The sequence below is a fragment of the Tinamus guttatus genome, unplaced genomic scaffold (assembly GCF_059628265.1).
Source record: "Tinamus guttatus ecotype Peru unplaced genomic scaffold, ASM5962826v1 Tinamus_guttatus_pri_ptg000125l, whole genome shotgun sequence".
Lineage (NCBI taxonomy): Eukaryota > Metazoa > Chordata > Aves > Tinamiformes > Tinamidae > Tinamus > Tinamus guttatus.
In genome coordinates this window covers 5,785,938-5,813,156 of record NW_028288659.1, presented here as the reverse complement: position 1 = coordinate 5,813,156, position 27,219 = coordinate 5,785,938, and the positions used below count along the sequence as shown (strand labels likewise).

Genomic DNA, 27,219 nt, shown 5'->3' with positions numbered 1-27,219 from the left:
CTTTAAGACTTCAGACTCTTGTGTAAGAAAACAAACTGCTTTGAATGAAGCTCTCCTCACACTTTTCAGCTAAGATTAAGATGGGACATTTTAATGATTTTTATCTCTTTGAAAATCAGAACCGATTAATTCCTGATGTGGATTTTTTTTTACATGAACAGTTTGGCTCTTTTGCACCTACCTATGAAAAAAAAATAATCACCTCGCTGAAAAATTCACAGCCAACTTCAGTGGCTATATCTTTATTCAAACCAGTGAAGCTGCCCCCGCTAATATTTTTATTTCAAGAAGGGATTAGTTATTACAGATGGTTGTGTTTTCTGCATCTTAAATCATTCAGTGAACAAGTACACAGATTAAGGCAAGGAAAACTCACAGTAGAACTCAAGCAAGCACAAAGCAATGACAGCAGTGCTTTCTGTCAAGCAGACCTTTATTCCTTGCAAAATGTTTCTATCACACTTAAGAGTAGAGTCCTTCATGCTTTATAAAGGATATGGTTAGAAAAAACGTACATAAAGCTGTAAGGAGAAAAGTGTTGCAAGACAAGGTTGATGTTGAGTGAGCAGATTAAGGAAACTGCCTTCTCACCCCTCAGTAGGTAGGAATAAGGTCATAAAGGGATTTAGCTTTGCTGGTTAAAAAATGTATGTTTCCTGTAGAATTCTCAAAATTATACATATGGAAGAAATGCTTGCGTGTTTTCTCTGGGCAATAATAATTGTTATGTTTGCACATGCAAATTAGTTAATTTTGTGCAAGAATGACTACAGGCAATTTATATGTTCATTATCCAAAGTAAATATTGATAAGCAAATAATCAAAAGGATCTTTTGTGAAATGCATAATCCTTTATATATCTCATTAAAAAAATCCCTTTATGAGGAGAAAATGTTTTTAAAAAATATAGCGATTTGTTTTAATTGTATAAAAAATAGTCCTCTTCTACCTATCCCCATCCAAACATGCTTGCAAGGTTATGTTCTCACTGTTCGGTGAATGTAATAAAATCAGGTCTAGGCTTCTTTCCCTGTCTATTTTCCAGAGTTAGATTAATGAGTTAACTAGATTAATGGGAAGACAGAGAGAGATTGAGTCCTACATGAGCTCAGCATTCAAAACCAAATAAAAGCCCGTAGTCCAGTGGTCTGGAGTATCCTTGGCCCAGGGGAAGTCAGGGCACAGCATTCCCTTGGACACATGGGGTCAGCAGCTCTCCCCCCATCACACCTGTGCATTATCACCCATCACTATGCTCTTGAGGTGACCTTCATGAGGGTCCGAGGGGCTCCTGTCTGTAGGAGGTGAGGAGACCCTTGTGACGCATGTGCTGGGTAGCCTTGGATTAGCTTCCAGCATCCTGACTCTCTGACCTTGATGTTCATGCAGTTTGGCCCCGGCGGTACTTCCCAGAACGACGACAGTGCTGCTGGCCAAGGCCTCTGTGGACACCCCAACAGGAGGAGGAGGGCGGTCAGAATGGCCTCTGTCTTCAGGAGTGAGGAGATGAGCCTCATGCAGCTCTTCCTCCAGGTGGAGGCTGCCTACTGCTGCGTGGCTGAGCTTGGGGAGCTGGGCCTGGTTCAGTTCAGAGACGTAAGTACTGCCTGGCTCCACTTCATGGGAGGTGTCCATCTTCACCCTAGTGGGGTGGGTGAGAGCCCGCAGGGTTGAGTGGGACCTTCTCAAAGTCATCTAGAAAACTGCGTATGCAGCCACTGAGACTAGAGCCCTCCCTGAGTCCCACTCCAGCTCTGCATGCTAGACGTCCTTGCATGACCTCAGGATGGTTCCCTCCACCAGCAGCAATGGGGGCTCTCCTTAGTTGTGGCTTTGGCTGTCCCAGCAAGACCAGCAGAAATGAGCCTGGTATGGATAGGATGTCCTTGGCCCTAAGGAGACCCATGGTATGGCTCTGCTATTAGCAGCCTGTAAGAAACAGCACTGTAAATGTTTGCGCAAAAGACCTCCTCCACTGATGTTAAAAATATCTGTGGCAGTGAGCAGCATGGAGCCCAAGGCTTGCTTTCCCTTCTCTTTCTAGCTGAATCTGAATGTCAACAGCTTCCAGAGAAAGTTTGTGAATGAAGTGAGAAGGTGCGAATCCTTGGAGAGGATCTTGCGTAAGTAAACACTGGAGAAATGTAGTCAACTTCCCACCAGCTGGTTGTCTGCAATTTATTTCTTTGTTAAGGGCCTTCAAACTGTGAAACAGAATTAAAGATAAAAATGGTGATATTTTCATCTGAGCTCCTGGAAGCTTTTTGTATGTGTCAGCTAATTACCATGTTACCCCATATGGGCAAGAAATTATTACCCCTATCTTGAAAATAGTTAACTGAAGTGAAAGGAGGTTAATTAGCTTATATAAAATCACAAAATAAATCTGGGGCTGGGTAGGAGACTCAATCCAGACAAGAGGACTTTCATACCAGTGCTGCAGCCGTCGGCATGTGCCTCCCGTGGCCAAGCACTTTAGCTTGGGGACAAATCCTTAAAATACAAGCACCAGAAACAATGGAGCCTGGTTTCCTATGGATTTGTACTCCCCATGGCAATAATATCCAAGTCCAACATAATTATGGTGGCAAGGACAGCATATTCTGTTGCTAGAGCAGAAGTGTGTAGGTGTTGGTTAATCTGTAGTCCTGGGAGGGCTTAGTGTCCTCTGAGGGGCTTTATTATGGCCAGATTGTATCCAAGAGCCAAATACCTAACCCTTGGTGAAGCAGATATGGTCCTGCTGCAGATATGGTCCAGACACAGCGGCACCTGTGAAATGCCCCTTTACATCCAGTGCTCCACCTGCAGAAGGGCTGCTCGAGAAAGAGGGTGGGTTAATAACTGTGACAGATGGCACAGGAAGGCAGAGGCAAGGGTACCTTAACTAGATATTTACTGAAAAGTATCTCAAAAAAAACCTAAAGGCTGAAATTTAGCCCTGTCTGAGCAGCTACCACCACTCTAGTAGGACCAGCCTCCTCACTGAGCAGAAGGGAAGCTGCTAGGAGTTACATTACTGATGGTTACGTGTGTTCACTGGGATGATGGTCCCTGAGTATTGGCTGATTCTTGTTACACTTCACATAATGCATGTGAAACCTTTACCTGGCAGGGGGGTTAGCTGCAGCCAATGACCAGGATGATGCAGCATAGATGACCCCCCTATCAAGACTCTTGTGTCCTTTCTGTGCAGGTTTCCTGGAAAATGAGATGGAAGGCAATGTTGAGATGCTCAAACTAGAAAAGTACCCGGAAACCCCTTTGCCTCGAGAAATGATTGATCTGGAGGTACTGAATTTGGAGAGGGCCGGGGAGAGGAAAGAGGATGCTCACCTGCATGTGCACATGATATGCTTGATGCAAGCCCTGTGCCAGGAGGGATGTGGGAATTCATGCTGGAAGAGCTTTTTTGCCTGAAGAGATGCTTCCCAACTCACTGTTTTATCAATTACATTAAGGCTGGTGGTGTTGCATGTTCAGAAGTAGACTGATCTTTTTACCTTGCCCCAAAGAAACCCTGGTCCAACTTATTAATGGGAAGGACATCATTGTCACAAAAAAATCTCCATCATCCTATCCTTTAGGAGAGAATAAGAAAGTTTTTGGTGATTAGTTAGAAGAACTAATGCTAGAACCTACTTCACTGCACACAAACCCAAAGGCTGTCTGCTCTGGTGGCAGTATGGCTATGGTGTAGCAATACTGGTGCATGACACAAGCATTCAGTAAATCTGGATTGAGGATTGTTGAGTACTGAGAGCTCTCTGCTCTCACTGAAAACCATGGAGAAGCAGCGGGAGTGAAGGGCATTTCAGCCTTGAAGGCTTGATTGCGATGTGCTGGGAGTGTGTGTTGTTTCAGATGTGCAGGGATTACTTTCTTCTAGCTCAACTGAAAGCTAAATTTGCAGGCTGGATCCTTTTTAAATGCTTCATATCTTTATAACTGGGAAGGAAAATTCTGCTTCTTGACGGCTTATATTTCACTGAGGAAAGGTGGTTTCCCAGTGTGTTCCTGGGACTTCCTGCTCACTGATTTTTGCCCTGTAACTAAAGAACCTAAGCCAATAACCCTGTTGTCGATAACTCCTTTTGCAATCACTGAATTATTGGTTATTGGCCTGCCTTTGAGTTTTCCTGAATGTGCTTGGATCTGAAACAGATGGTGCTGGAGAAACTTGAGGCCGAGCTGCTGGAAGCCAACCAGAACCAGCAAACTCTGAAGCAGAACTTTCTCGAGCTGACAGAGCTCAAACATCTGCTGAAGAAAACACAGGACTTTTTTGAGGTAAGAGGCCTCTCGGCTCTTCCAGCAGAGATGCTGAAGATTCCTAAAAACGTTCACATTTTTGTTTGTTGTATGTCATCAATTTTTATGCAGAACCCATTTCTCTTGTTACAGACTATAAGGTCATGGTTCAAGTGTAGAACAGTCCCTTGGGAGCCCGCCTGTTTCTGTGGGGCTCAAGAACTTCATGCACAGCTTTCTTTTGAAAACAAGATTTGTTTTAACTTTCTAAGACAAATTTTTTGCTCCTCCCTCTCCTCAGGCCCCTTACTTTGTAGACCTAACACTGTGTGGAAAGCTACCTTAAGGGAAAATAATGTCAGGAGAAAAATATGAAAATAATTTTCAAACTGGGAATATTGAATTGTTTTTAAAACTAATGTTTTCCAGAGAGAAACCAATCTGCCAGATGATTTCTTCAATGAAGACACATCTGGCCTACTGGAGCTGAGGAGCACTCCTGCTGCTGCAGCTGCCAAGCTGGGGTCTGTACCGGTAAAAGCTTAGAGTTTGGCCAAATTTCCCATTTGGGCCCACCTTGGTATGACATTGATACACTTCCTTCTGCTTTTTAGCGCACGTCACTCACTGTCTGTTCAGCTGACTAATCAAGGTGAAAGTGTGACTATACACTGAAAGGGAGTAGTCATCATCAAAACTATGGTCAGGATATGGGCTAATGAGGCAAAAGGATTTTACTTCTAAGCCAATTCCAGTGAGTCCTTTAGTAGGCACTGACTGAAATCATTAGCTTATAATATTTTGTGTGTAGCCTCTGGGCTCAGGCTGAAGGGTACCAGCCCAGTCACTATGGATGCAGATGTAACCACAGCAAAAAAGCCATGTATTTGATTGCATGTGGGGGTTGTCTAGAATAGAAAGCAGCACCACATTTGAGACGTAGTGGACTAAAAACACCACGGAGTGTAATGCTGATGATAACTTGGCAGGCAGCACAGACTCCAGTTGCTTTCCCTTACACCTACGTGATACAGGTGTGGTTAAACTTGCTGACACTTTTCTCCCAGGCTTTTAGCTGTTCATGCTGTGTTTTTCTGAAGTCACATTCAGCTCTTGAATGAGGATAGCATATGTTTGCAAGGGCTTGCCTTGGCAAGTGTGTGTACTAGTATACCACAGTGCACTTCAAAGGTGCAGGCTGGTGCTTCTGGGAATAGGAGAGCAAGAAGGAATAGCTAACACTGCCACTTCAAGCCTGCTGCCCACCACCTCCATCGTTCAATCGCTCTCTGTGTGTGTGACTTTAAACACCTCTCCGTTCCTTCATTCTTAAACAGAATTGTCTCTCTTTCATTTTTGCTGGTGTGGGGAGGACTACAATGTCTTAAAAGAAGAACAGTAGGATAAAGACAGAAGTTCATGAGATAAGAGGCAGGCTTGCAGCAACAAGGCCTTTCCTAGAAGCATCTAGAGCGCAGCAGAGCCCTGGCCTATAATGGACTTTATAGTGGACTATGAAGCACGAGCCTGTAAACTCACATATGTCAAAGATCCCGAAAGACTTAGAACCTGGCTCATCATTTATGTTTTTAACTCTGCTCAGATTCACAGCAGGGGTAATAAAGCGGGAACGGATGATAACCTTCGAGCGTTTGCTGTGGCGAGCCTGCAGGGGAAACATCTACCTGCGGTACGCGGAGATGGATACTCCGCTGGAGGACCCCGTCACGGTAGGCACCAATCTGCTTTTCCTTCACTCTGCTCCTCGTGCAGTCACATGTCTTGTGAAGACCAGATTGCTGCCCTGGCCACTCAGCAGCACTGACTCCGCTCCCCTAGAGGTGGGTGGCTGAAGGCCACCTGCAGAAGAAAGGAAGGAAAATACGAGGATGGGTGAATTATTTTTGGCATTGCTTTCCCCTCTCAGCGTTATTGATGTAGCTTTGTCCTTCTTGCTCAAGCCTCAGCAGGGTAGTTTTCATTATGGGGGAGATCAGCTGCGGTCATGGTCACCTGGGCCTGGCCATGGAGGGTTGATCCCTCCTGGGTCACTGGGTGAGCCCTGCACCCTCGTAGATCTCCTCTTCCTCCTGCCCTGCCTCTCTGCTCCACATCGCTCCTTCCCCTGTGCCTCATCCACCACACGTGGGGATGCTGGCCCCCCCAGCAAAGGGACCTTTGCCTGGTCCCCAAAGGCAAAACCCAAGGTCCCTTGGGGAAACCCTCTGCTCTGAGCATTGTTGCTGGAAACCTGGGACTGGAGGGAAAAGAAAAAGCAGCAAAGACACTGCCTAGAAAAAGAAATCTTTTCTGCACCAAATTCTTTGTTCTGGATGCTTAAATTCTGCTGGGATTGCATTGCAGAAAGAAGAGATGAAAAAGAACGTGTTCATTATCTTCTATCAAGGAGAGCAGCTTAAACAAAAAATCAAGAAGATTTGTGACGGGTAAGGCAGGCCCCGGAGCAGGTCGCAATGACTCTTGTGGAGGTGTTTACTTGTCAGCACGGGCTAGCTGAATTTGGAGCTGGGGATGAGAGCTCTGTGCTCTGCTTTTGCGCTTCGCTGCTGTATTCCCTTCTGCTTTTCAGTTCTGCTGCTCCTAATCATAAACTATATACATCACCCTGGCATCTGGAAATTAAAGTCCTAAATTTTCCAAAGTGGCATAGACATGTTGGGAGCCTCAGCTTCTATGTTTTTGAGACATCTAAAAGGGGACTCTTTTCAAAAAATAATACTTAGCTTCCTACCTCTGAAAATCAGGAGCCTTAACAGATGTTATGACTTGGGTATTCAGAACATGGTAATCCCCAAACTTATTTTCAGCCTTATTGTGTTTCAGCATGAAAAGGTGATGCTGTAATTTACTTAATCCTTTCATAAGGCCTCTGGGCAATATCTATGTAATCAGAGACAGAGCCCAGAAGAGAGATGGCTTCAGGCTTCATACAGCCTGTCTTGTTTCCACTCTGTTGAGCATCTTAGAAAGATAATTCTGTTTGAATATTTTGTTACTGTTTCATAACACTGATGACTGACGGGCTTTGTTACTGAGTAAGTCAGGTTTGACGGCAGGATCTGTATGCTGTCACCGAAGCCATTACAGACACAACCCTTTGGCCAGGTGAGGACAGCAAAGCTCTTCCAGCCTGGAGAGATTTGCAGGAGAGGAAGGGGAAAAGGAACATTTGCTTTTACCTGTCGTGTGCGCTTGGGTTACGTCTTTCTTTATGTCCTGGGTTTAATCAGATCAAAATCAGGAGAAGGTCAGTTTACCCAGCTGAAAGGACTGACTTCAGTCCAAATCAATCACATAAACCCGAAGACCCTTGAGGCCTAGTAGGATGAACCCAAAGACCCTTGAAGCCTAAAAGAAATTCTTGCAGTGGGAACATGGCATCCTCTGTGTGGCTGACAGTGGAGGGCCGTGGTCATCCAGAAAGCAAACCAGCCCACCCGTGACCCAGTGTACACTGTTCTATGGTCAGAACAGTCCTGGAGATGTCGGCAGATGCCTGCAGCTTGCGCTGCGCTGTGCAAAGATGTCAGGAAGCAGACACGTGGATGTGGCGGTAGGTTCATAGCAGGGAACTTAGATTAATCTCTCAGCCTTTTGTAGGTGAAGGAAAACACCCACAGGAGAAAAATCACCAGGATGTCCTTTGCAAAGCTAACACACTGGTTGTCATTTAATGCCAGTTAGTCAGTCTGGACTTTAATTCGTCTTTTATCTTCTTTTTCTTCTCCTTTTTGTTATTTGTTGCTTCCTAACATGCATATATATGTGGAAGTTTTGTTGAGTGGCCTTTTTTAAATGTATTGATATCACAACTCTCCTTTTTTGCTCGGTGGGCCATCAGCCATCCCTGGTACACAGGTTAAGGCATTTTGTTCCATTTTCAGGCAGGGTTTGCTATGCCTAAAGCAGATGACAGCATCATTCCAGCCCCAGCAGAACATTTCTGCTTAGCACTAAGTCTTTGCTCACAACAAGTAAATATCCTTCAAAAATCATGGTGCTGGTATAAGCTGGTCTCCTTCAAAGCAGGGTAAGATTTGTTTTCAGAGCAGTGCACTTCAGGTTATGTTTGTAGTCCCTGTTTGACTCTAATTGGTAACATCAGTCTGCCAATTTCATGAGCATTAAGTCCATGCACAAATTTATTAGTAAAAGGTATAAAGGGAACAGGCAGGAGGAAAATGTAAGATATTTTTCCCCCTTCTTTTCTTTCTTTTTTTTTTCTTTTTTTTTTTTTTTGGTGGCTGCCTGAGTGCTAATGTGAATACTAAACTGGGTTTATCAAGGTAAAGATTCCCCGCTGAATTCTTCCAGAGTGCTCAGAGATGTCAGTGCCATTAGGGTGAAGCTGATACTCAGTATGCAAAATGGCTGTTAAAAGATCAAAGCAACATTGCTGCAATAACCTTATTGGAAATGTGGGAACTGTGCAACATGGAGGAATAAGCTTTCAAGTTTGATTAAAAATCCTTATTAAGATGAACTGAGAGCTATGAAGAATAGGAAGCTGGAGATAATTAGGTAGGGTGAATAACCTTTGGAAACGAATGCCAGGTGTTGAGTGAGGAGAGATTCAGTTCTGGAAAGGGATATTTAGCTGAAGAGAGCGTGCTGGCATTACAACGAGCTTGGGGCTGATCTCTAGGAAACTGCTGTGTATTTTGTTCAATTTGCCACTGCCCTCACTTGTGCTGGTACTGGAATTGATTTGGGAGAGCGGATGCTGGTATATTCTGTGCTCAGGTGTAGTCAGCACATGATGTTTATCTGTACATAGAGCATGCATGTTTTTGTCTCCTAGGCAGGCATATAATTCTGTGGCTCTATTACACACTTTATCTTCTTTTAATTCCAAGTGCACCAGTGCAGGCCGTCAGCTTCACTGAAGGATGTGGAAGAGTGTTGCCTTATGTGGATGCTCCCTCCTGTGCTGCCTTCCTCCCCTGTAAATAGGGGTGGCACGAATACTACGTGGCACCACAGTGGCACTAGTACTAGGGTCACCGAGCACAAGAATATGGAGTAGTCTCTGCTGTGCTAGTCACTACAGCACCTTAGCTCCACTAGCGCTTGTAGGTGCTTGAGCTTTGCAGCAGTGAGTTCTTGGCAGGACATCTGGGCACCTGCTCTTTATGGACGAGGTGCACGTTGGCACTTGCTTTGCAGGCAGCGTTGTTGACTTTGTACCTTTCTAATAGGCATCTAACTTATTTATTTCTATTTGGTGTCACGTAATCCCATGCCTTAGGGTTCATGCAGTGGTTTGACCACGCTGCAGGGTATTATACTGGTATAAGTACTGCTATGCTAGCAGCATTTTAGCCGTGCTAGAAAAGATCACGCAGCGCAGCCCGAGCCCTCCCCCAGCGCCTGTGCAAGGGTAGTGCAGAGGCAGTGGCATGATATTTTTCCTGCCTCGGTGCAAGAGGGACATCTGTTGGCTACTGCAAGGAGGGCTTTGCCAGCGTTATTTTCTCTCATCTCTTTGCAGTCCTTGCAGTGAGGGAGAAGCCGATGCCCTCTTGCAGGAGAGAACGAGGGGGCTGTCCAAGCAGCTCCCGGAGATGCTAGCAGGGCTTCCCTATCGTGCAGGGAAGTAACGGAGGCTGCGGTGTGTTAGTGCAGGTCTGTGCACAACATCATGCCTCTCGCTTGATGCATCTATGATGAGGAATGATGAGGAGTGCTTTTGCAGCTACAGCAGCCAAAGGCATCCTTCCTCTCATGAGGGAGTAAATAAACTTTTGGCCGTATCTAGTAGGACACATGCAAGTTTGTTCAGCAATTGCATGCAAGAAGTACATAGTGTCAGGCCCGTAGTAAAGTCCAGTTCCCCCTTCTCTGAGATCTGGAGAGATCCAAGGAAGAAGTCAATCAAATAAACGATGTTTTTCACTTCTGTTTTACTGAGGCTAGATTTCGTGCCACAGTCTATCCCTGTCCAGAGTCTGCAACTGAGCGCCGAGAAATGCTTGATGGAGTGAACACAAGGATCGAGGATTTAAATACAGTTAAGTGGAATAATCTTCCTCAGGGTCCTAACCCGCGGGGTTGCCTGCAGGGACCAGAGCTGCCAGGGGACAGCCTCAATTTGTGCTGCACAACAGAGCACAATTTGCTGCTGTTGGCCATGCAGCGAGAGGTCAGAGGTTTAGACCATATGATGTGGGGCTGTGGGGTGGGCTCTAAGGTCATCATGAGGCTGAAGGAATCGTAACTAAAGTGCACGTTGTACAGACTGGCCAAAATGGTTACATTTAGCTCTTATAGCGCGATTTTGCTCATGTGCACATTGGCTCCCAAAGCCATGTCCTTTTGGTGGGTCAGAGAGTTGGGAAGTGGTTTGGCTGCAGTCTTTCAGCAGGCTATTGGCAGAGTTGAGCCCAATGTCTTTGATTTTGTAATGATGAAGTGCCACCATACACCGTGTCCTGCCCTGCCTCACTTCAGAGCTTACTAAAAGTATTTTTAAAACTTCTCTGGGAACTGAGCTCTTGTATGTAGGGTGTAGCCCAACCACACTGGGGTCAAGGTGGATTCTCAACATTTTTAAAAATATTTAATCTACGTTTTCTTTACTGAGAAAACTTATCTTGGGGCTATTGTCACATAAGCAATGGAAGAACGGATTGCACTGCTATGAACACTCCTTTCCACAACCCCCTTCCACCTGTCTTCCCAAAACCAGCTGCTGAGTAGATCATGCTGCCTCCTCTCTCCTCCTTGAGTGCTGCTTGTGGTGTGCTTACAGGTGATAACCCAAACTGAGTCCCACCGCCAGAGATTGCTGCATCAGGCAGCAGCCAACTTGTGGTCCTGGGGGATCAAGGTGAAGAAAATCAAGGCCATTTACCACATTCTGAATTGCTGTAACATCGATGTCACCCAGCAATGTGTCATTGCGGAGATCTGGTTCCCTGTGGCTGATGCTAGCCGGATAAAAAGAGCTCTCCATCAGGGAATGGTAAGAGCCTAATGCTTTGGGTCCCTAAAGTTCTTATGCAAACCACATTGCTCATACATTGAGCCTACTTTCAGGCTTCTATCTGTTACCATAATTCTGGACTCGCTTTTCTGCTTTTAATTAAAGTTGAAGTTGCCATGTGATCACTTGGCCTCAGGTAGCTTGTGGCCATAAATCTTTGCAGTTTTATGATCAGTCTATAGGAATCAGCAGTACTGGCAACTTCAATGCGCAGGGATCAATAGCACAAGGAATGGGGAAGCCTGGGTGAATGTTTGGATCCTGGATAAAGGATGTTTGGATGAGTGTTTGGACGCAGAGGACCAAATCAGTCTGTGGGACTGATTCCTTCCACTAATGAGCCCAGTTGTGTCTGTCCTTGTCACCTGATTTGCAGGAGAGAAGTGGCTCTACCATTTCCCCTATCCTCACTGCTGTGCACACCAGGATGGCACCTCCCACCTTCAACAGGACCAACAAGTTCACAGCTGGCTTTCAGGCCATTGTGGATGCATATGGCGTGGGCAACTACAGGGAGATGAACCCAGGTGGGAGAATGCTTGGTTACCTGCACCTGGCTTTTGCCAGAGCCAAAGCAAAGCCTCTCAACTCCATCACCATCCTAAAACATGCACTCATTGTTCACTGAAAAGTCTGAGCCAGGTCTTCTGACAGTTAAAATTAGCACTGTTCTGGTGCATAGCATGGATTTCCTCAGGCACAGAATTCGGCCATCTGTCTTCAGTGATTGATTTAGGCAGGAGTAACAAGCTACACAAATACAGGATGGGCAACAAATAACAAGGTAGCAGCTCTGCAGGAAAAGACCTAAGATAGCAAGGTAAACATAAACTGACCTTGTAATACCGAGACAAGAAAAGGCCACCATCAAAAGGGGATATATAAGCAAAATATGCAAAATATATGAAGAAATCTGCTTTACTCGGTGCTGACAAGGCCTCAGCTATTGAGGATGGTTTTGGCAAAGTGCCTGAGAAAAATGTGGAGCAATTGTAGAGAGTCTTAGGGAGACCACTGAGAACAAGCAGAAGACCAGAAACGGGGCTGACTGATGGGAGAGGATGCATTGAACTTGGGTTGTTTAAGCTGAGAAACTGACTGAAGAATGTGATAGCAGTCTTCAAATACTTTTTCCATTTCAAAAAATAATGCATTTGTCTATTCACTGTGGTTGTGGTGGTGGGGCAAGAAAAGATGGCAAGGAAGGTGAAGGTCCAGCAACAGGAAAATCTTGCTAGTGGTGGAGTTAGTTCAGCACTAGATTTGATTGCCTGGTGATTTGGGGAGACATCAATGGAGGTCTCTACTAACAGGTCAGAAGTAGTTTGGTGGAGTGAACTGCTCCTCAGCTGATGACCTTTTGCTTAGGAGAAGCTGAGATTCTTACTGTTTGCTTCCCACAGCTCCTTACACCATCATCACCTTCCCCTTCCTGTTTGCGGTGATGTTTGGAGATTGTGGCCATGGCGCTATCATGCTGGGCTTTGCTCTCTGGATGGTTGCTAGCGAGAAGAGCCTTTTGGCCCAGAAGAGCACTAATGAGGTGAGTGCCAGTGAGCTGATACACCATCATGCACCCTATTAATCTAGCAAAGGGTTCATCATCCCTGTTTGATAACGTCTAGCATCTGAAAGGCTGAATGTTGTTCCTTCCAAGATATTCATGAGGGACAAAGGTAGAGATTTGGCAAGTGACTCTGCACAGGGAGTTGGACAGGCTTGAGGGATCTGGAGTTTCCTATGGCTGGTTGTCGATGTTTATTTGTCTGCCTTTGTGTGTGTGGGCCAGGACTTTCCAGAAATCAGACCTTCCCATCCATAGCTTTCTCTCTGGTTAAGATGGCTGCACTCTCAGAAAGCAGCTCCTGTCAAAACCAATGGCAAAACCGGTTGAGTCTGAGGACACTGCACTCCAGTGGATTAGGCGGTCTTGTAGGGAGCTGAAGTGTGCTTTAGGAACTGAAGCTGTTTATATATGTATAGATCAGAGTCCAATAGCCAGGTACTGACTGTGCTGGGAGAACTGGGTCACCTGTACAGGAAAACAGATATATCCAGATTTAGCCTTCTGTGACAAATTCTGAGGAGCAGAGCTGGACTGGAGGTTGGGCACCAAGTGCAACAACCGTAAGAACAAATATTTGCTGTGGCTCAGGTAGGTGGATGTTTTAACTGAAATGAGAAGCTGGAGTGCACGTGATTTATATTGCCATGAGTGCCTCAGAAAAGCAAATAATGGCAGAGGATATGAAATGATTGCTCTGGGAGAATTCCCCTGCCCCGAGGCCTGGTAGGACTGGCAGTATCATTTGGTGGGACTGGTGGTATTTTGTTCACCTCCTCTGGGCCTACCTTCTCCCTCTGCAGATCTGGAACACCTTTTTCAGTGGGCGCTACCTCATCCTGCTCATGGGCATATTCTCCATGTACACTGGCTTCATCTACAATGACTGCTTCTCCAAATCATTCAACATCTTTGGTTCTTCCTGGCACATCATCTCCATGTTTAAAAATAACACTTGGACGTAAGTGACTATATTTGTTAAACAAGTCAAAACATGCTAAATGTCGTGTGTGGGCTTTAAAAGAAAGACACTGAATATCTGTGGGAGGAGGGGAAGAATTCTCTGCTGTGACTTTGGTCACAAATGAATCAGAGTTTGTGTCTAACACAGAGACAAAAACACTATTGAAATGGAAATACAGAGTCCCTGGGACCAAACCTAGCTGTCCAGTCTGCCTTTCATAAAACCTCCAAGTGTCCAAGACTGATACAGAGGGAGTTTTCAGTGGGATGAAGAACCAACATTGTGTGGGACCCATTTCCATACATGACTACATGTGCACGCAAGCCCAGCATAGAAGGTCACTGGGAGTCAGTAACAAGAATAATCTGACAGTCCTTAGCACTTCTCACATAAACATACCTTAGGCTTAAATAGTGAGATTAAGCTATAAAGGTCATTTCACTTTTGTCTGGTAGTGACGATATACTTCTGGACAATTCGGCGCTGCAGCTGGATCCAGCAGTCCCAGGAGTCTACTCTGGAAATCCATATCCATTTGGAATAGATCCGGTAATTAAATTAAATTGCTCTAAGATCGTTTGTATTTCAATCCCGTTTCCATATAGCAGGTATATCAGTAAGTTACAAATCTCTCTCCTGAAGCCATGCTGTTAAATTCTTCCTCTTTGCCCATTCTCTACACTCTGGCTGTGATGTTTTCTTTATCAGCTAAGGCTGTAGATATAATCATCCTTTCTTTTTTTGATTTTCTTTTTTTCCCTCTCTCTCTCTGGTAATTTTGCACAGGCCATAGCAAAACAGTAAATAGGAAGGAATTTTGTTTTTGCCAGAGGGTGGTCTTGTGCTCTAATCTCTGCTCTCTCATGAGACTGCTGCACCCAGCTTCCTTACATAAGGATTTAATGTGTTCTACAGCTACCTCACCAGTTTGAGGGTTAAGTCCTGATTTCCATGCAGTGTGTTTCACACACAGACTATGAAGTAAATGGTAGTATTATTTAACTGATCTGCTGTGCTGTTGTGGTCTACTTTCCCTTTATTGCTGTTCTCTATCATATATTTAAATGCTATCATTAACATCAAACTTTCCTGTTTCAATCTTAAAATCAGCCAATTAGCATTTGCCTTACTGGATGTGACCTCGTTTCCGTGGGTTCCACAAAGAAATACTGGTTTATCTTGAAAGGCCTGAGGCAAAATCATGGCTTTTTTCTAAAGATTAGTTATTTCCTCTATTAAATGAGGATAATACTTTACACCTTTAAGGCAAGAAGCCTGAAGGAGTGAAAAGTACTATAAATTTCACTCTTTTTTTCTCAATTTTCTGTCATTTCACTCAAATTTCTGTCATTTGGTGTCTTCTTGATAGAACTGGTAGGAGTAAATTGATGGCATCAAAGTTAAAACTTTCACAGATTTGTTACCGCGCAGATACCTGAAAGTCATCTTCTTCTGTCTCTCTTTGCTCTGCAGATCTGGAATATTGCATCAAACAAGCTGACTTTCCTGAACTCCTACAAAATGAAGATGTCAGTTGTCATAGGGATTGTGCACATGGTTTTTGGCGTGATACTCAGTCTCTTCAACCACATGTAAGTCTGTTTCACTGGGCCTCTTGCTGTAGCACACTAGTTCCCATCTCTGAAATCCCAGAACCCTTGGGCACACTCTTATTTATTTTTTATTTAATTCCTTCTACAAAAGTATGTGCAAGGATTTGGCCTTCTAGAGCATTTTCCCAAGCGTTCACTTCTGCACTTCAGCAGCATCAAACTCAGCAGTCCCTATTACAAACTGATTGTCCTTCCAGGCAGTGCCACACACTTCATCACATAGCTTTGGCGTTGTAGACAAGCAAAATATTTAGGCTGTTCCTACTATAACAATTTCCACTTACCACAAAAAATGCTGGCAGTCAAGTTATCTGTACTGCATGGACTAGGTGTTTTTTTTCTTCAGTGAAATCATGGTCTTCACTAATTGTGAAGCTTAATTGCAATCATTTACATAATTTTTAAGCCAATTAAATATAATCCTAATTGCTTTTTAGCAGTGACATAAAGCCTATCAAGAAGGCAAATTAGTACTTAGTACTATTTGGTTATTCTTCTCAATGCCACACAGTGCCATCCAGGCACAGTTAGTCACACTTAGCACCACAGATCTGAAATCAAAAGACTCAGTTACAATGCTCAGCTGTGCATCTGGGAATTGTGCTGGTGCTCAAACTAGTGAGCTATGAAACCACACTGACTGGGAAGGCTGAGCAGGGAAGTGTCCTAAGGGAAGGACTTGTGTCCTTCTAACCTTGATGTCTTGGCCTGGCAATTCAAATTGTACCTTTCCCCAGTGCAAGCTTAAGTGTCCCGTGCACTGCCCCTTGCCACTGTGGGCACAGAGCCAAGTTTTGTCCTGAGTAAATTCCCTTTTGCTTCCTCTCTTTGTGTTCTTGATTTTGCAGATATGACAGAGTACAGTAAAATAAAAATAGTAGTATCTCCCACCATTGATTACCATCATCCTGGAAGACAAAACTCTTGTTCTAGTCTAGAGACCACTGAAACTATGCACAGCGTGTGTGTGTGTCTGTCCATTTCCTGACCTAGGGAGCCTTTGGTCAGGATCTCTATCTGTGCTCGGCTGTACTTCTGCCTTTGCCCACCAAATATGAACAGTTGTACATATAGTGGATGACCCTGTCTTACAGTGCACCTCTTGGGAGGTGCGTAGCAATCCTCAAAGACAGGAAGATTTCCCAGCTGAGGGAAATGGCAATTGTGCCTACCAGGTTTGAATCTATCCCTGATTCTGACCTTGCCAGCTTATAATGTTTAACTTTGCCATGCTTTGAAAAAAAAAGCCATTTATTTCAATGTATTAATTCTCTGAGATGCTGAGGTACTAATGGGTCAAGTACAGAAACCTGAACAGAGAGTATGAAAAAGCTTTGTATTAAGTAATGATTTCTATTTATAAGGAATACAACTATAGATTTCTTTCTTGATCAACAACACTTGTTAGTTTTTTAATGTGGTTTTGCAAAGGCACAGTACTGTTATAGTTTGTGGCAACCTTGTCCTGTATTTATTGTAGATCTCTCTTCTGATTCTTTGCAGCTACTTCAAGAAATATATAAACATTATTCTGCAGTTCATTCCAGAGATGATCTTTATTATCTGTCTTTTTGGCTATCTGGTTTTCATGATTATTTTCAAATGGTGCCGTTTTGATGTCTACTCATCCCAGAGTGCGCCAAGCATTCTCATCCACTTCATCAATATGTTCCTGTTTAATTACAGTGATGCTACAAATGCCCCACTGTATCTGCATCAGGTATGGATAAAGCAACTCGAATTTGCTGGACCTGTTTGCACTCGAGCAGTGATTTGACTCACCAAGAGGTTGTGAAGGGTGGGCAAGAGGGTAGGGAACAGGCTTAGAAACTCAGCTACTCATGCCAGTCATGTAAGTGAAGTTCTTCTGGTTCACATGTGAAAAGCAGTTTGCCCTCCCTTCAAAAAGTCACTAATTAATATTTTGCCTCGTAACAACCCAACGAGACTTCCAAACAGAAATATTTTTTTTCGTACACAAAATCCTTCCCCCCTATTAATTCAGTCTATGCCATCCACCTGGGTAGTTTCAATGCAAAGACCATGAGACCAACTCTATTCAGGGGTTGGTTTAGATCTAGAGATCTGAGATGGTCTTAAAAAAAAAAAAAAACGAAAAAAGGCAAAGTAAACGTATTCTTACAATGGTGTTGTGTGTAGTTGTTTTTGTTATTGTTTCTTTTTGTTTATTTCTTTTAAACTGGATTAGTTCCCTAACTCAGTTGATAGTGTGACACTACAACACAGGAGCACCTTAAAATTGGCATTGCTGGTGTGGGCAATATATTATCAAACCTAAGTTACTTGGGTTCAGTTCCTTTCTGGAACCGAAGATGGATAAGTAGTCCTAGATCCCCTGCATTTCAGGGGAGAACCTGAACCACATGGCTCTTCCTGCAGCATTTCTACTTTGATCAAAGCAAGGAAGAGTGACTAGCCCAAGCAAACGGCTATGACATTCTCCTGGGACACGGTAGAGCCAGGTTCAAGCTGGTAACATTGGGTTTTGTCGAATTAACACTCTTCAACATGAAAGCCTTTTATCTCCATGTCCCCATCTCTAGCTGGCAGTGCTTTCTGAAGACTTCAGCTACAATCATTTCCATGACCTTACAGCAGAGATTCAACATAGAAGGGAAATAGATCTACTGAAATTTAAACTTATTTTATAGAATCAGATTTCTCTTAAGTGTAATGACAAGAGAAAGAAAAAGTGATTTTTTTTTTGCTTTTCTTGTCATCTCTTTTACAGAAGGAAGTTCAGAGCTTCTTGGTCATATTTGCTCTGATTGCCATTCCCTGGATGCTTCTAATCAAACCTTTCATTCTCCGAGCCAACCACCAGAAAGCACAGCGCATGGTAAGGGATGTGAATCTATTGCTGTTTCAAACATGGAGCTTCAGTTCAGCAAAGGCAAAATTGAGCAGACAGCCCCCAAAAGTGTTTGCAATAGTCTGCCCCGATGTCAGAATTTCACCAGTGGTTTCATTATTGCATGCATGCTAAGAGGTATTTGACTGAGCCACCCAAAGGTGCTTTTGCTCACATCGCCATACCCTTTTTGTTGTGAGAGGACCTCAGCTGATACTGAGCTCCTCCAAAGCAGTACCAGAAACAGAGATGGTTGAAAGAGATGGACACGCTCGTAAAGCCAACACTGGGCCCTGGCAGAGGTCTCTGTTGCCTGTTCACAGCTGTCATTAACAACAGGTTGGCTGCTCTGTGTGAACAGGGAATCTGGGTTGCTCCCAGCCTTGGAGGTATCACCACAGTTTGAAGAGGGTGCTTGCTTTGAAAGCTGCTGTCTGCTTTCCAGCAGTGCTTTCTTCCCCAAGTCATTGCCTTCACATTATCAGAGCCCTTCTTCTCTTGGGTTCTGCAATTTGCCCAGCTCTTCAGCGTGTAATTGCTGCAGCTGCAGCAGTTTCCCAGTTGCTTATTAATTCTCTCCTTTATTACCTCAACAGTTCTTAACTCATCTGTCACAAGTTACTTCTCTTTATAGTTGGAGGTAGTGCCTGGAGTATCTTTTATAGGGCACAGATGTTCCCATTTGAAGAAAGTGATGCTAGTTGTGCTGTGTGACCTTTCCCCATCCAGGCACTTCCGACCTGTAACTGAAAGCCAGGTCCCATGGGGACCTTTGCAGCCCTTTCTCTGTGCTATCATTTGTTATTATGTCTGTCTTCTGGCATTTGGATGAAAGCTTGTCATGGATAACTCCATCTCCCATTTTTATGCTGGCAACACCTGACATATTTTCCTCACCTCCTATTCTGCCCTTGTATTTCATTCTGTGATTTACATATGTTAGCTGTCTGATTGCATGTTAGATTTACCCAGATTTATACATTTGCAATGAAGTGTGTTCTCTATGTTGACATTCAGGTAAATCAGATTTAGCAGGTGTGACAAAGATTACTTGTGCAACAGGAAACAATACATTGTTATGAGACAGCCCATGAAACCCGTTAGAAACTATAAAGAATGTCAGAGTAGAGCCCAATAGAAGCTGTGGAGTCTTTTGCAGTGAAGTCTGTTATACTATGTAATAGGACTGTTATTCACATATAATATAGGACTATTCTTATCTATGTTGTGCCATTGTTTCTGGAGTGAGGCTCACATCAGATTGTTCAGGTCTTTGACAATGTCCAATAAAAATGATTATGGAGTGAAGATGGATGATCATTAGATTATTTTCAACTAAAAACGGATCTAAAAACAGTTACTGTTCAACTGTCCAACTTAACTACTCAACTACTGTTCAACTGAAAACAGATCACTTACTACAGATCAGTTTTAATGTGATTCCAGGACACATCTAATTTGAACATATTTTTAGAAGGAAAACAATAACTAGGAAAGAAGCTAGAAGGCTGTAATGAGTGGCAAAGGCCATGCTCCAAGCATATAAGCTTGTGATATATTTCTGAAGTTAAATTAAAGATTCTGTAACTCGTTTCACTTTATTAAAGCTACTAAAATAACAGTGTAACTTTTCAACAGTGGGTATTAATTTTTGAAGAAGTAAAGGGACATTTAGTTTCGAAGCCTGATATAACTTGATTGAACCAGACAATTCCAGTTACTGTTTGACCTTCATCAGGTTACCTGGTCATTCCAGGATCCCTTTCCATTTCACTTGCATCGATGCTAATTTGTTTGATTGCAACTTCTCCTGGTTTACCTGCATGCATCATCAGCCTTACCATGCCTCAGTTTTCCCATTTGCCAAACATGATGTATCTTTACAGAATTGTTGAGGTTGGAAGAGACCTTTAGAGATCCCGTAGTCCACCCTCCACACTGCTCAAGTATAGTCACCTAGAGCATATTGTCTAGGACTGTATCCAGATGGCTTTTGAATATCTCCAAGGAAGGAGATTCCACAACCTCTCTGGGAAGCCTGTTCCAGGGCTCTGTCACTCTCACAGTAAAGAAGTTATTTTCTCATGTTCAGGCAGGACTTTCTGGTTTCACTTTGTGCCCATTACCTCTCATCCTGTCACTGAACACCACTGAAGAGGGGGTCTGAAAATGGGGCCTCTTTACACCCTCCCTTCAAATGCTTATACGCATTGTTAAGATTCCCCTCGCAGTCTTCTCTTTACCAGGTTAGACAGTCCCAGTTCTCTCAGCCTTTCCTCATAGGAATGATTCTCCTTAATCCTCTTGGTAGTCCTTCCATGGACTTGGTCCAATAGCTCTATGTCTCTCTCATGCTGGGTAGCCCAGCACTGGGCACAGTATTTCAGGTGTGGAGTAGAGGGGAAGGATCACCTCCCTCAACCTGCTGGCAATACTCTTCCTAAAGCACCCAAGATACCATTGACCTTCTTGACCGCAAGAGCACATTGCTGGCTCGTGGTCAGCCTGAGGTACAACAGGACTCCCATGTCCTACTCCACAGAGCTGCTCTCTAACAGGTCAGTCAAGCCCAGCCTATATCGGTGCATGGGGTCATTATTCCCCAGGTGCAGGATCCTGCACTTCCTTGGGTTGAACTTCATGGGGCTCCTCTCTGGCCATCTCTGTACCTAAAGTCAAGGCCTGCTGAATGGCAGCACAGCCCTCTTGTGTATCAGCCATTCATCCCAGTCTTGTATCATCAACAAACTTACTGGGGGTGCACAGTGTTTCTTCATCCAGATTCTTGATGAATAAGTTGAACAAAATTGGACAAAGTATTGTGATCCCTGGGGGATACTGCTAGCTACAGGACTCCAACATAGACTTTGCATGTTTGAGCTCTACCCCTGAGCAAGTTTTCAGTTTACCTAGCTGTCTTCTCCACTGGTCTGTGCTTCATCAACTTATCCATAAAGATGTTATTGGAGGTGGTGTCAAAAAGTTTACTGAAGTCAAGGTAGACAACATCCTCTGCTCATTGTCTAATGATGTTTCTCGTGGTACTAAGCATGCATTAGAAAGATGAAGAGACTAGCTCCAGATTATGTTGGAATCACTGGAAAATGCTCTAGAAAGGAAAATATCAAAGTATGACAGTCATTTGTTAGGAATACTCAATTATCCTCGTCTTTGTTCAGTGACTGTTGAAATTGCACTCATACCCTTTGCACAATTCTTATATGTTATATATAATGAGCTTAACAATGAAGTCATGTGCCATGATCTGCTTCTTTTTGGTACCAGCCTGTTGGATGACCCAAAAAACCCACATTATATTTTCCTTTTGAAAGATTCGGTCTCAAGCCACCTCAGGAAATCCTGCAGATGAAAGCAACGCAAACATCCTAGAGGTCAACCATTCCAAAAAAACTGCCCAAGGAGACCACAGTGGTGGTCATGGAGGACATGAAGATGATGATGAAGAGGTAGGAAAACCTGAACAGGCTAAAGATGTGAAACGATAATTCAGACAAACACAACGATACAAAATACAGAACAAAGAAGGCTCCTGCAGAGTTTCCAGTCCTTCCTTTTAACAGGATACCAAGACATTCTGTACTAGCAATTTGTGTTTCCAAACAGAGCACACTTTGGAAAATTGAATAAATTCCTCTAACTTGTTCCTGAAGTTTAGCCTGGTGTGGTCAGGCATTCCCGCAAATCTCAAGCTTTCTGTTCCTCAGGAGCATTGCTTGGCTTCCACAGTGCACCCAGAGAAAGTCAAGACTTTCCCAAGTGTCAGCAGATATTTCTTGCTTTAAATTGCTAAGATGCATTTAGAAGTCTGCAGACTACAGTGCTGGCTGAGGAGAAAAGTCTTCCTTTGGCAGATGCTGTCAAATGCTTCTGTGACATACAGCAGCACAGTGAAATAAATGAAAAAGAGGTTCAAACCTTATAGAGGGTTGAGATATCAACAATACTTTGAGTAGATATGGCTGACGGGGAAGGAAACAACACTCAACACTTAGAAGATATGTTTATTAATTGATACATCCCAAAAGGCATATGCCAGTAGGCAGGTATTCAGAAAATATCAATTGTAAATAAGAATTTCAGTTTCCAGAAGAAATGAAAATGATTAGTCTCATTTGGATTGCCATATTATCCTGAGTTTGAAATTGTGAGACTGGAATACGAGCTGATTCTCAGCATTTGCTTTTCACTGGAATTGTATTTCTTGTATATGTAAGAAATCATAGAGAAGGGCTATTTCTCAAAGCAGTCTTTTAGATCTGTAAAATATCCTCATGTTGCTCAGCACATAGCAAAGGAAAGGGAGGAGTATAAAGAGTCTTTCATAGAATGTTACTCGGTCATTGAACTGTGCTTGTTTTTGTACGTTGTTTCAGTTCGACTTTGGAGACATATTTGTCCACCAAGCTATTCACACCATTGAATACTGCCTTGGCTGCATCTCCAACACAGCATCCTATCTGCGGCTCTGGGCGCTGAGCTTAGCTCATGCACGTGAGTGATTGACTATATATCACTTACCTTACTGGCAAAACCATGCTGACTACTGCTTCTACTAGTATTTTATTGTTTCTTATAATTTTGTAATTGTAATTTTGTAATTGTAATTTTTTTCCCTCATGAAATCAAAGTTCTTGTGAAAAAAAAAATGTGTCTTGAAATGATTTGCTTGAGATCAGGTTAATCCAAGCATATTGCAGTAGTTACCTGCTTGGTTTTTAGTGGTGCTTCCTGGAAGCTCCAGATCATGTTGCTCCTGACTGCATTTCCTCTCTGGGAGTGTAGTCTACAGCCTCCCATCTGGAAGAATCCTCATAGTATATAGCATGATAGGAGGTGAGGTCCGCATTTGCAGTACAATCCATGAGGTAAATGTAGCACACTCCCCTGGACTACATATCCCAGGAGGAACTTGCTGCAGAACTTTAGTGGATGCAAATAGGTTGCAATAGTTTGCAGTAAGTTGGTTTGCAGCCAACACACTGGTTTTATATGGAAGACAGGTATTTAAAGAAAATGCAGTAGACCAAATAAAGAGCCCAGCTAAGGTCATGTTGTATGCTATGCCAGAATTCTGTCCGGAAAACCAACATATTTCTTTGCAGCCTTACAAAATGGGTTTTGACAGGAATATTTTCCTGACAGTTGCAGTTGCAAGGGCTCCCTCACATCCATTGTCACCTGAAGTAATAGGTCATTGAATTTCAGTCTGAAGATGGCCTACAGCCTCTCTATAATGACTTAAAAAAAAGGGAGGTGGGGGGAAGGATGAACTAGTGGTTAGGGAAGCAGCAAGCAGTCTTAAAATCTCAATCTACTGCCCAGCTGCCATGTTAAAGAGGTTCAAATTAAATTGATGATTAAGCTGATATCATGGCAGGTTACCATCAATCCTAGGAGCAACCTCATGATGACTTGTGATGCAAAGCTAAACAGCACCATGAGGTTCCAAAAGAGGGAAGAAAAGCCATGGCGAATAATCTGCATTTGTTTCTCCTACTCCATCTATCATGAGGAGACAAGGTGGCCATAAAACATTACTGTCACAGGGGCTCATGCATTATATTAGGCCAGCTCATCTAACTGGAAGAAGTGGATGAGCTTTGAGCTAAATCCTGTGGCCTGTGTTGCATTTGTGGAGGTTGCTCAGCATTGTTTTCCTTTTATTTAATTTTGTAGAGCTGTCAGAAGTTCTCTGGACCATGGTGATGCACAATGGGTTGAACAACAGCAGCTGGGCAGGTCTCATTGTCGTCTTCATCATCTTTGCTGCATTCGCAGTGCTGACTGTAGCCATCCTGCTCGTCATGGAGGGGCTCTCAGCCTTTCTGCATGCTTTGCGTCTTCACTGGTAGGTGTATTGGTCTGTGGGAGTTTTTTTCTGGAGCACTCCTTGGGAGGAATAAGGCTGTAGAAATGGAGGTGGCCATACTAGCTAATGTTTGACACACACCATGAATTCAGATATCAGTGTCCCTAAGCAAAGTAATGAGGAGTCTCTGAGGGAGGGGAGCTCAGAGCTCTCTGTTCTTCCTCTGGGCCGTTTTCTATGGCTTAATCTTCAAGAGCCTATGGAGACTGGCCTCAAAACCCAAGCTCCTAACTCAAAAGTGAGCAAAATCTTTCAGGCACATATCATATGCATACATGATATAACATAGGTCCAGCTTCAGCTAAGATGTTTGACTTCTGTTAATCACTAGTGGCGCATATGCAGTTAGCACCGGATATCAGTAATAGTGCCATATCTGCAGTTACAATCCCACTGGGATATTGTAGCTGGTATCATCCAGCCATTAGCAACATTTGTGGTGTCCTGGATCAGAGTTGCCAGACCGGCAAAGATAAGCAGTGCCCATGAATCATGGACAGATGTGGCAAATGGCAACGTGCAGCTGTCTGCCCAGGTCAGTGAGCTGGGCCACCGGGGCCATCTTGATGTGAATGGTAAGGACGGAAGGCACAGTCACATCACAGTGTGGCATACCCCAGTCAGGGTTACATTCAAGCAAGCCTGCTGGAGATTAGATGCCACAGCAGGAATACAGCTGGGGCTGCAAAACCTGCTGAAAAACTGGGACAATTCTCATGCCATCAGCTCAGGTGGTGCTCCCTGACTATATTTGCTCTGTGACAAACCAGCTTCAAGTTAGTTCATCCTTGTCTTCACTGAGGACATTTAGACACCCCTCAGGTTAAGACATAGAGCAAGACTAAGACAACAAACTCTTCATGACTTGGCCTTCTCCCTGAGCATGAAAAAGCTGTGGCCTTTTTCACCATTTAATGTCCCAGCACTAACAACAAACACTGCCAGTGAAAATCAGTGTGGAGCTGCTTCTTGTTGTGTTGGGGATGGGGATGAAGTCTGTTAGGCAGCGTTGTGCTGTGCTGCACATCACGGTGATGGAGCTTGCCCTCACGTGCTCAGAGCTGCTAGAGCAGGGTAGGATCAGAGTTTACCAGGCAATCGAGGTCCTGCTGGCTAGCCACACCAAGAGCATTTCCAGGCTGACTTGTGAAAGGTCAGACCAGATGTATGACAAGTAGCTCTCCGGAGCTGATCCTGGAAGGAACCCGTGCTTCCAGCTCGGAGGCCACAAGCTCTCGGAGTCGTTCTCTTTTCCCTGGAGGATGCCATGTCTCAGTCTCTATGCTGGGTTTGTGCACCCTTCCCTCCCAACCTTTTCCACAATTTGAAGTGGATGCAAAGTCCCTCTGTGGTCTTTCCTGCAGGGTGGAGTTCCAGAACAAGTTCTACGTTGGAGCAGGCTACAAATTTTCTCCCTTCTCCTTCAAGAACATCATAGATGGCACTGCAGAAGAATAAAGTCAGTGCATCACTTCCTCACTGCTGAGAGCAGGTTTTGCTTTCTCTTAATTTCCTCATGGGATATATAGAATAAAACAGAGTGGGGCATGGCTCTTAAAAGAAGAGCTGTTAATGAAAATGCCTTAGCTTGGCAAAAATGCAACTCTGAAAACTGGCCATTTTTCACATGTATCACTGTAACAACCAAGAGCAACAAAGGTATGGCATTAACTGGACTGTGTGGACCTTTGCCTGCATATCTCTACTGAGGTCTGCCAAGCACCTGGATCTCAGCAATTGGTTGGGTCAACTGTCTAGTGCATGGTTAAAAAGATGAAATGCACCTTTTTGAATTAAATCGATTATCAATAATCAACTTGCATCTGTTTTGTGCCATTTACTGCCCTATCTTTGTGGTATATTTATTTCCCAGGAAAATAAATTCGGGCTGTTTCTTCAAGCTGGAGTTGATCACATGACAGCAATTATCTCGCTTAGAAGTTTTAGCCCTTCATTTAGCACACAATACAAAACAGCTTAAAGGCAGATCATATTGCAGGCTTACAATTTTCTATATGCTTTAGTACAACAACCCACTTTTTATCTGATTTGCTCCAGGGCTTAACAGTGCTAGATTATAGAGTTTTACACACGTCATCGCTTAAGAAAAGTGTTAGTTTCGAGCAGTGTAAACAAAAGAATGTACTAGTTTGTATTTATTTTTCTGTATGTTTCTCTATTGACTTATTTCTCATTGGAGATTTAAGATGACTCCTCTCGTGCGGTATTTTTCAAGATGTTGTTAAAGCAGGTTTTATAAAAATGCAAATACCCAGTGAACAGAAAGAAGAAATAAACTACAACAATTGAGATGAATTTGCTGTTGATATGCTATGATCTTTCCTAAATATTAGTGCATTAGAAATTTTTAACATTGAATTAACCATGATGTGCTATTTTTAAAATGTTATGGCACCATGGAGAATGTAAGATCCTGGCACAGCACACTGATGATTTTGAAGATGGCAGTGCTTCCACAGGGTATGGCGAACAGGCCTTCTTAAACCTCACATCCTTGATATCCATATCCACCAAAGAAACCCACCTGGCAGATCTTCCTGGCAAGTTGAGCAGTGGGATAGTTAATAGAGAGTGACTCCCATGATCAGACTTAAGAGTTACCATCGTGCTACGGTGACCAGGGAGAAATAAAACCCCAGTAAAAAGAGTTATTTTACCTTTCTTCTTGGGCTGCCAAGAAGTCATACTGGTGCTGGGCACACTGGTTACCAACAGCATTAGGAGTCTGGTTTCATTTTAATGAGGTTTGTAGCTGTGTCTATGACCATGTGTTACTTTGCACCACATTTTTTTTGGGAAGGAGTACATTGCAGTGTAGAGACAAAAAATATGCGGATAAAATGCAACTAGAGTCATAGTTCCTCTGCCTATGTAGATCACATTTGCTTCTTCATTCTGGTTTAATTGGTTTATTCCTATTCTGCAGAGGTTTGAGAGAAAAACTGTCCTGAAGCAAGACAGGCCAAACTAGTTTGATGCATTACCCAACACAGAGAAAACAATTTGCTTTATGAAACAGTGGGCGGATTTCCTGCACA

General features: G+C 43.6%; 1 protein-coding gene across 1 annotated transcript; it reads left to right on the top strand.

Annotated features, from left to right (window-relative positions):
- Positions 1 to 1,479: 1,479 nt before the first annotated feature.
- ATP6V0A4 (ATPase H+ transporting V0 subunit a4) lies at positions 1,480 to 25,724 on the top strand. Its single transcript, XM_010218835.2, has 20 exons — positions 1,480 to 1,596; positions 2,045 to 2,123; positions 3,197 to 3,291; positions 4,165 to 4,290; positions 4,681 to 4,775; positions 5,855 to 5,981; positions 6,616 to 6,698; positions 10,189 to 10,282; positions 11,024 to 11,236; positions 11,634 to 11,784; positions 12,661 to 12,800; positions 13,625 to 13,782; positions 14,241 to 14,334; positions 15,259 to 15,377; positions 16,902 to 17,118; positions 18,151 to 18,258; positions 21,603 to 21,737; positions 22,665 to 22,782; positions 23,968 to 24,139; positions 25,525 to 25,724. Exons 1-20 carry the CDS (start codon positions 1,480 to 1,482, stop codon positions 25,616 to 25,618), a joined length of 2,535 nt encoding a protein of 844 aa, XP_010217137.2. The 3' UTR covers positions 25,619 to 25,724.
- Positions 25,725 to 27,219: the final 1,495 nt, after the last annotated feature.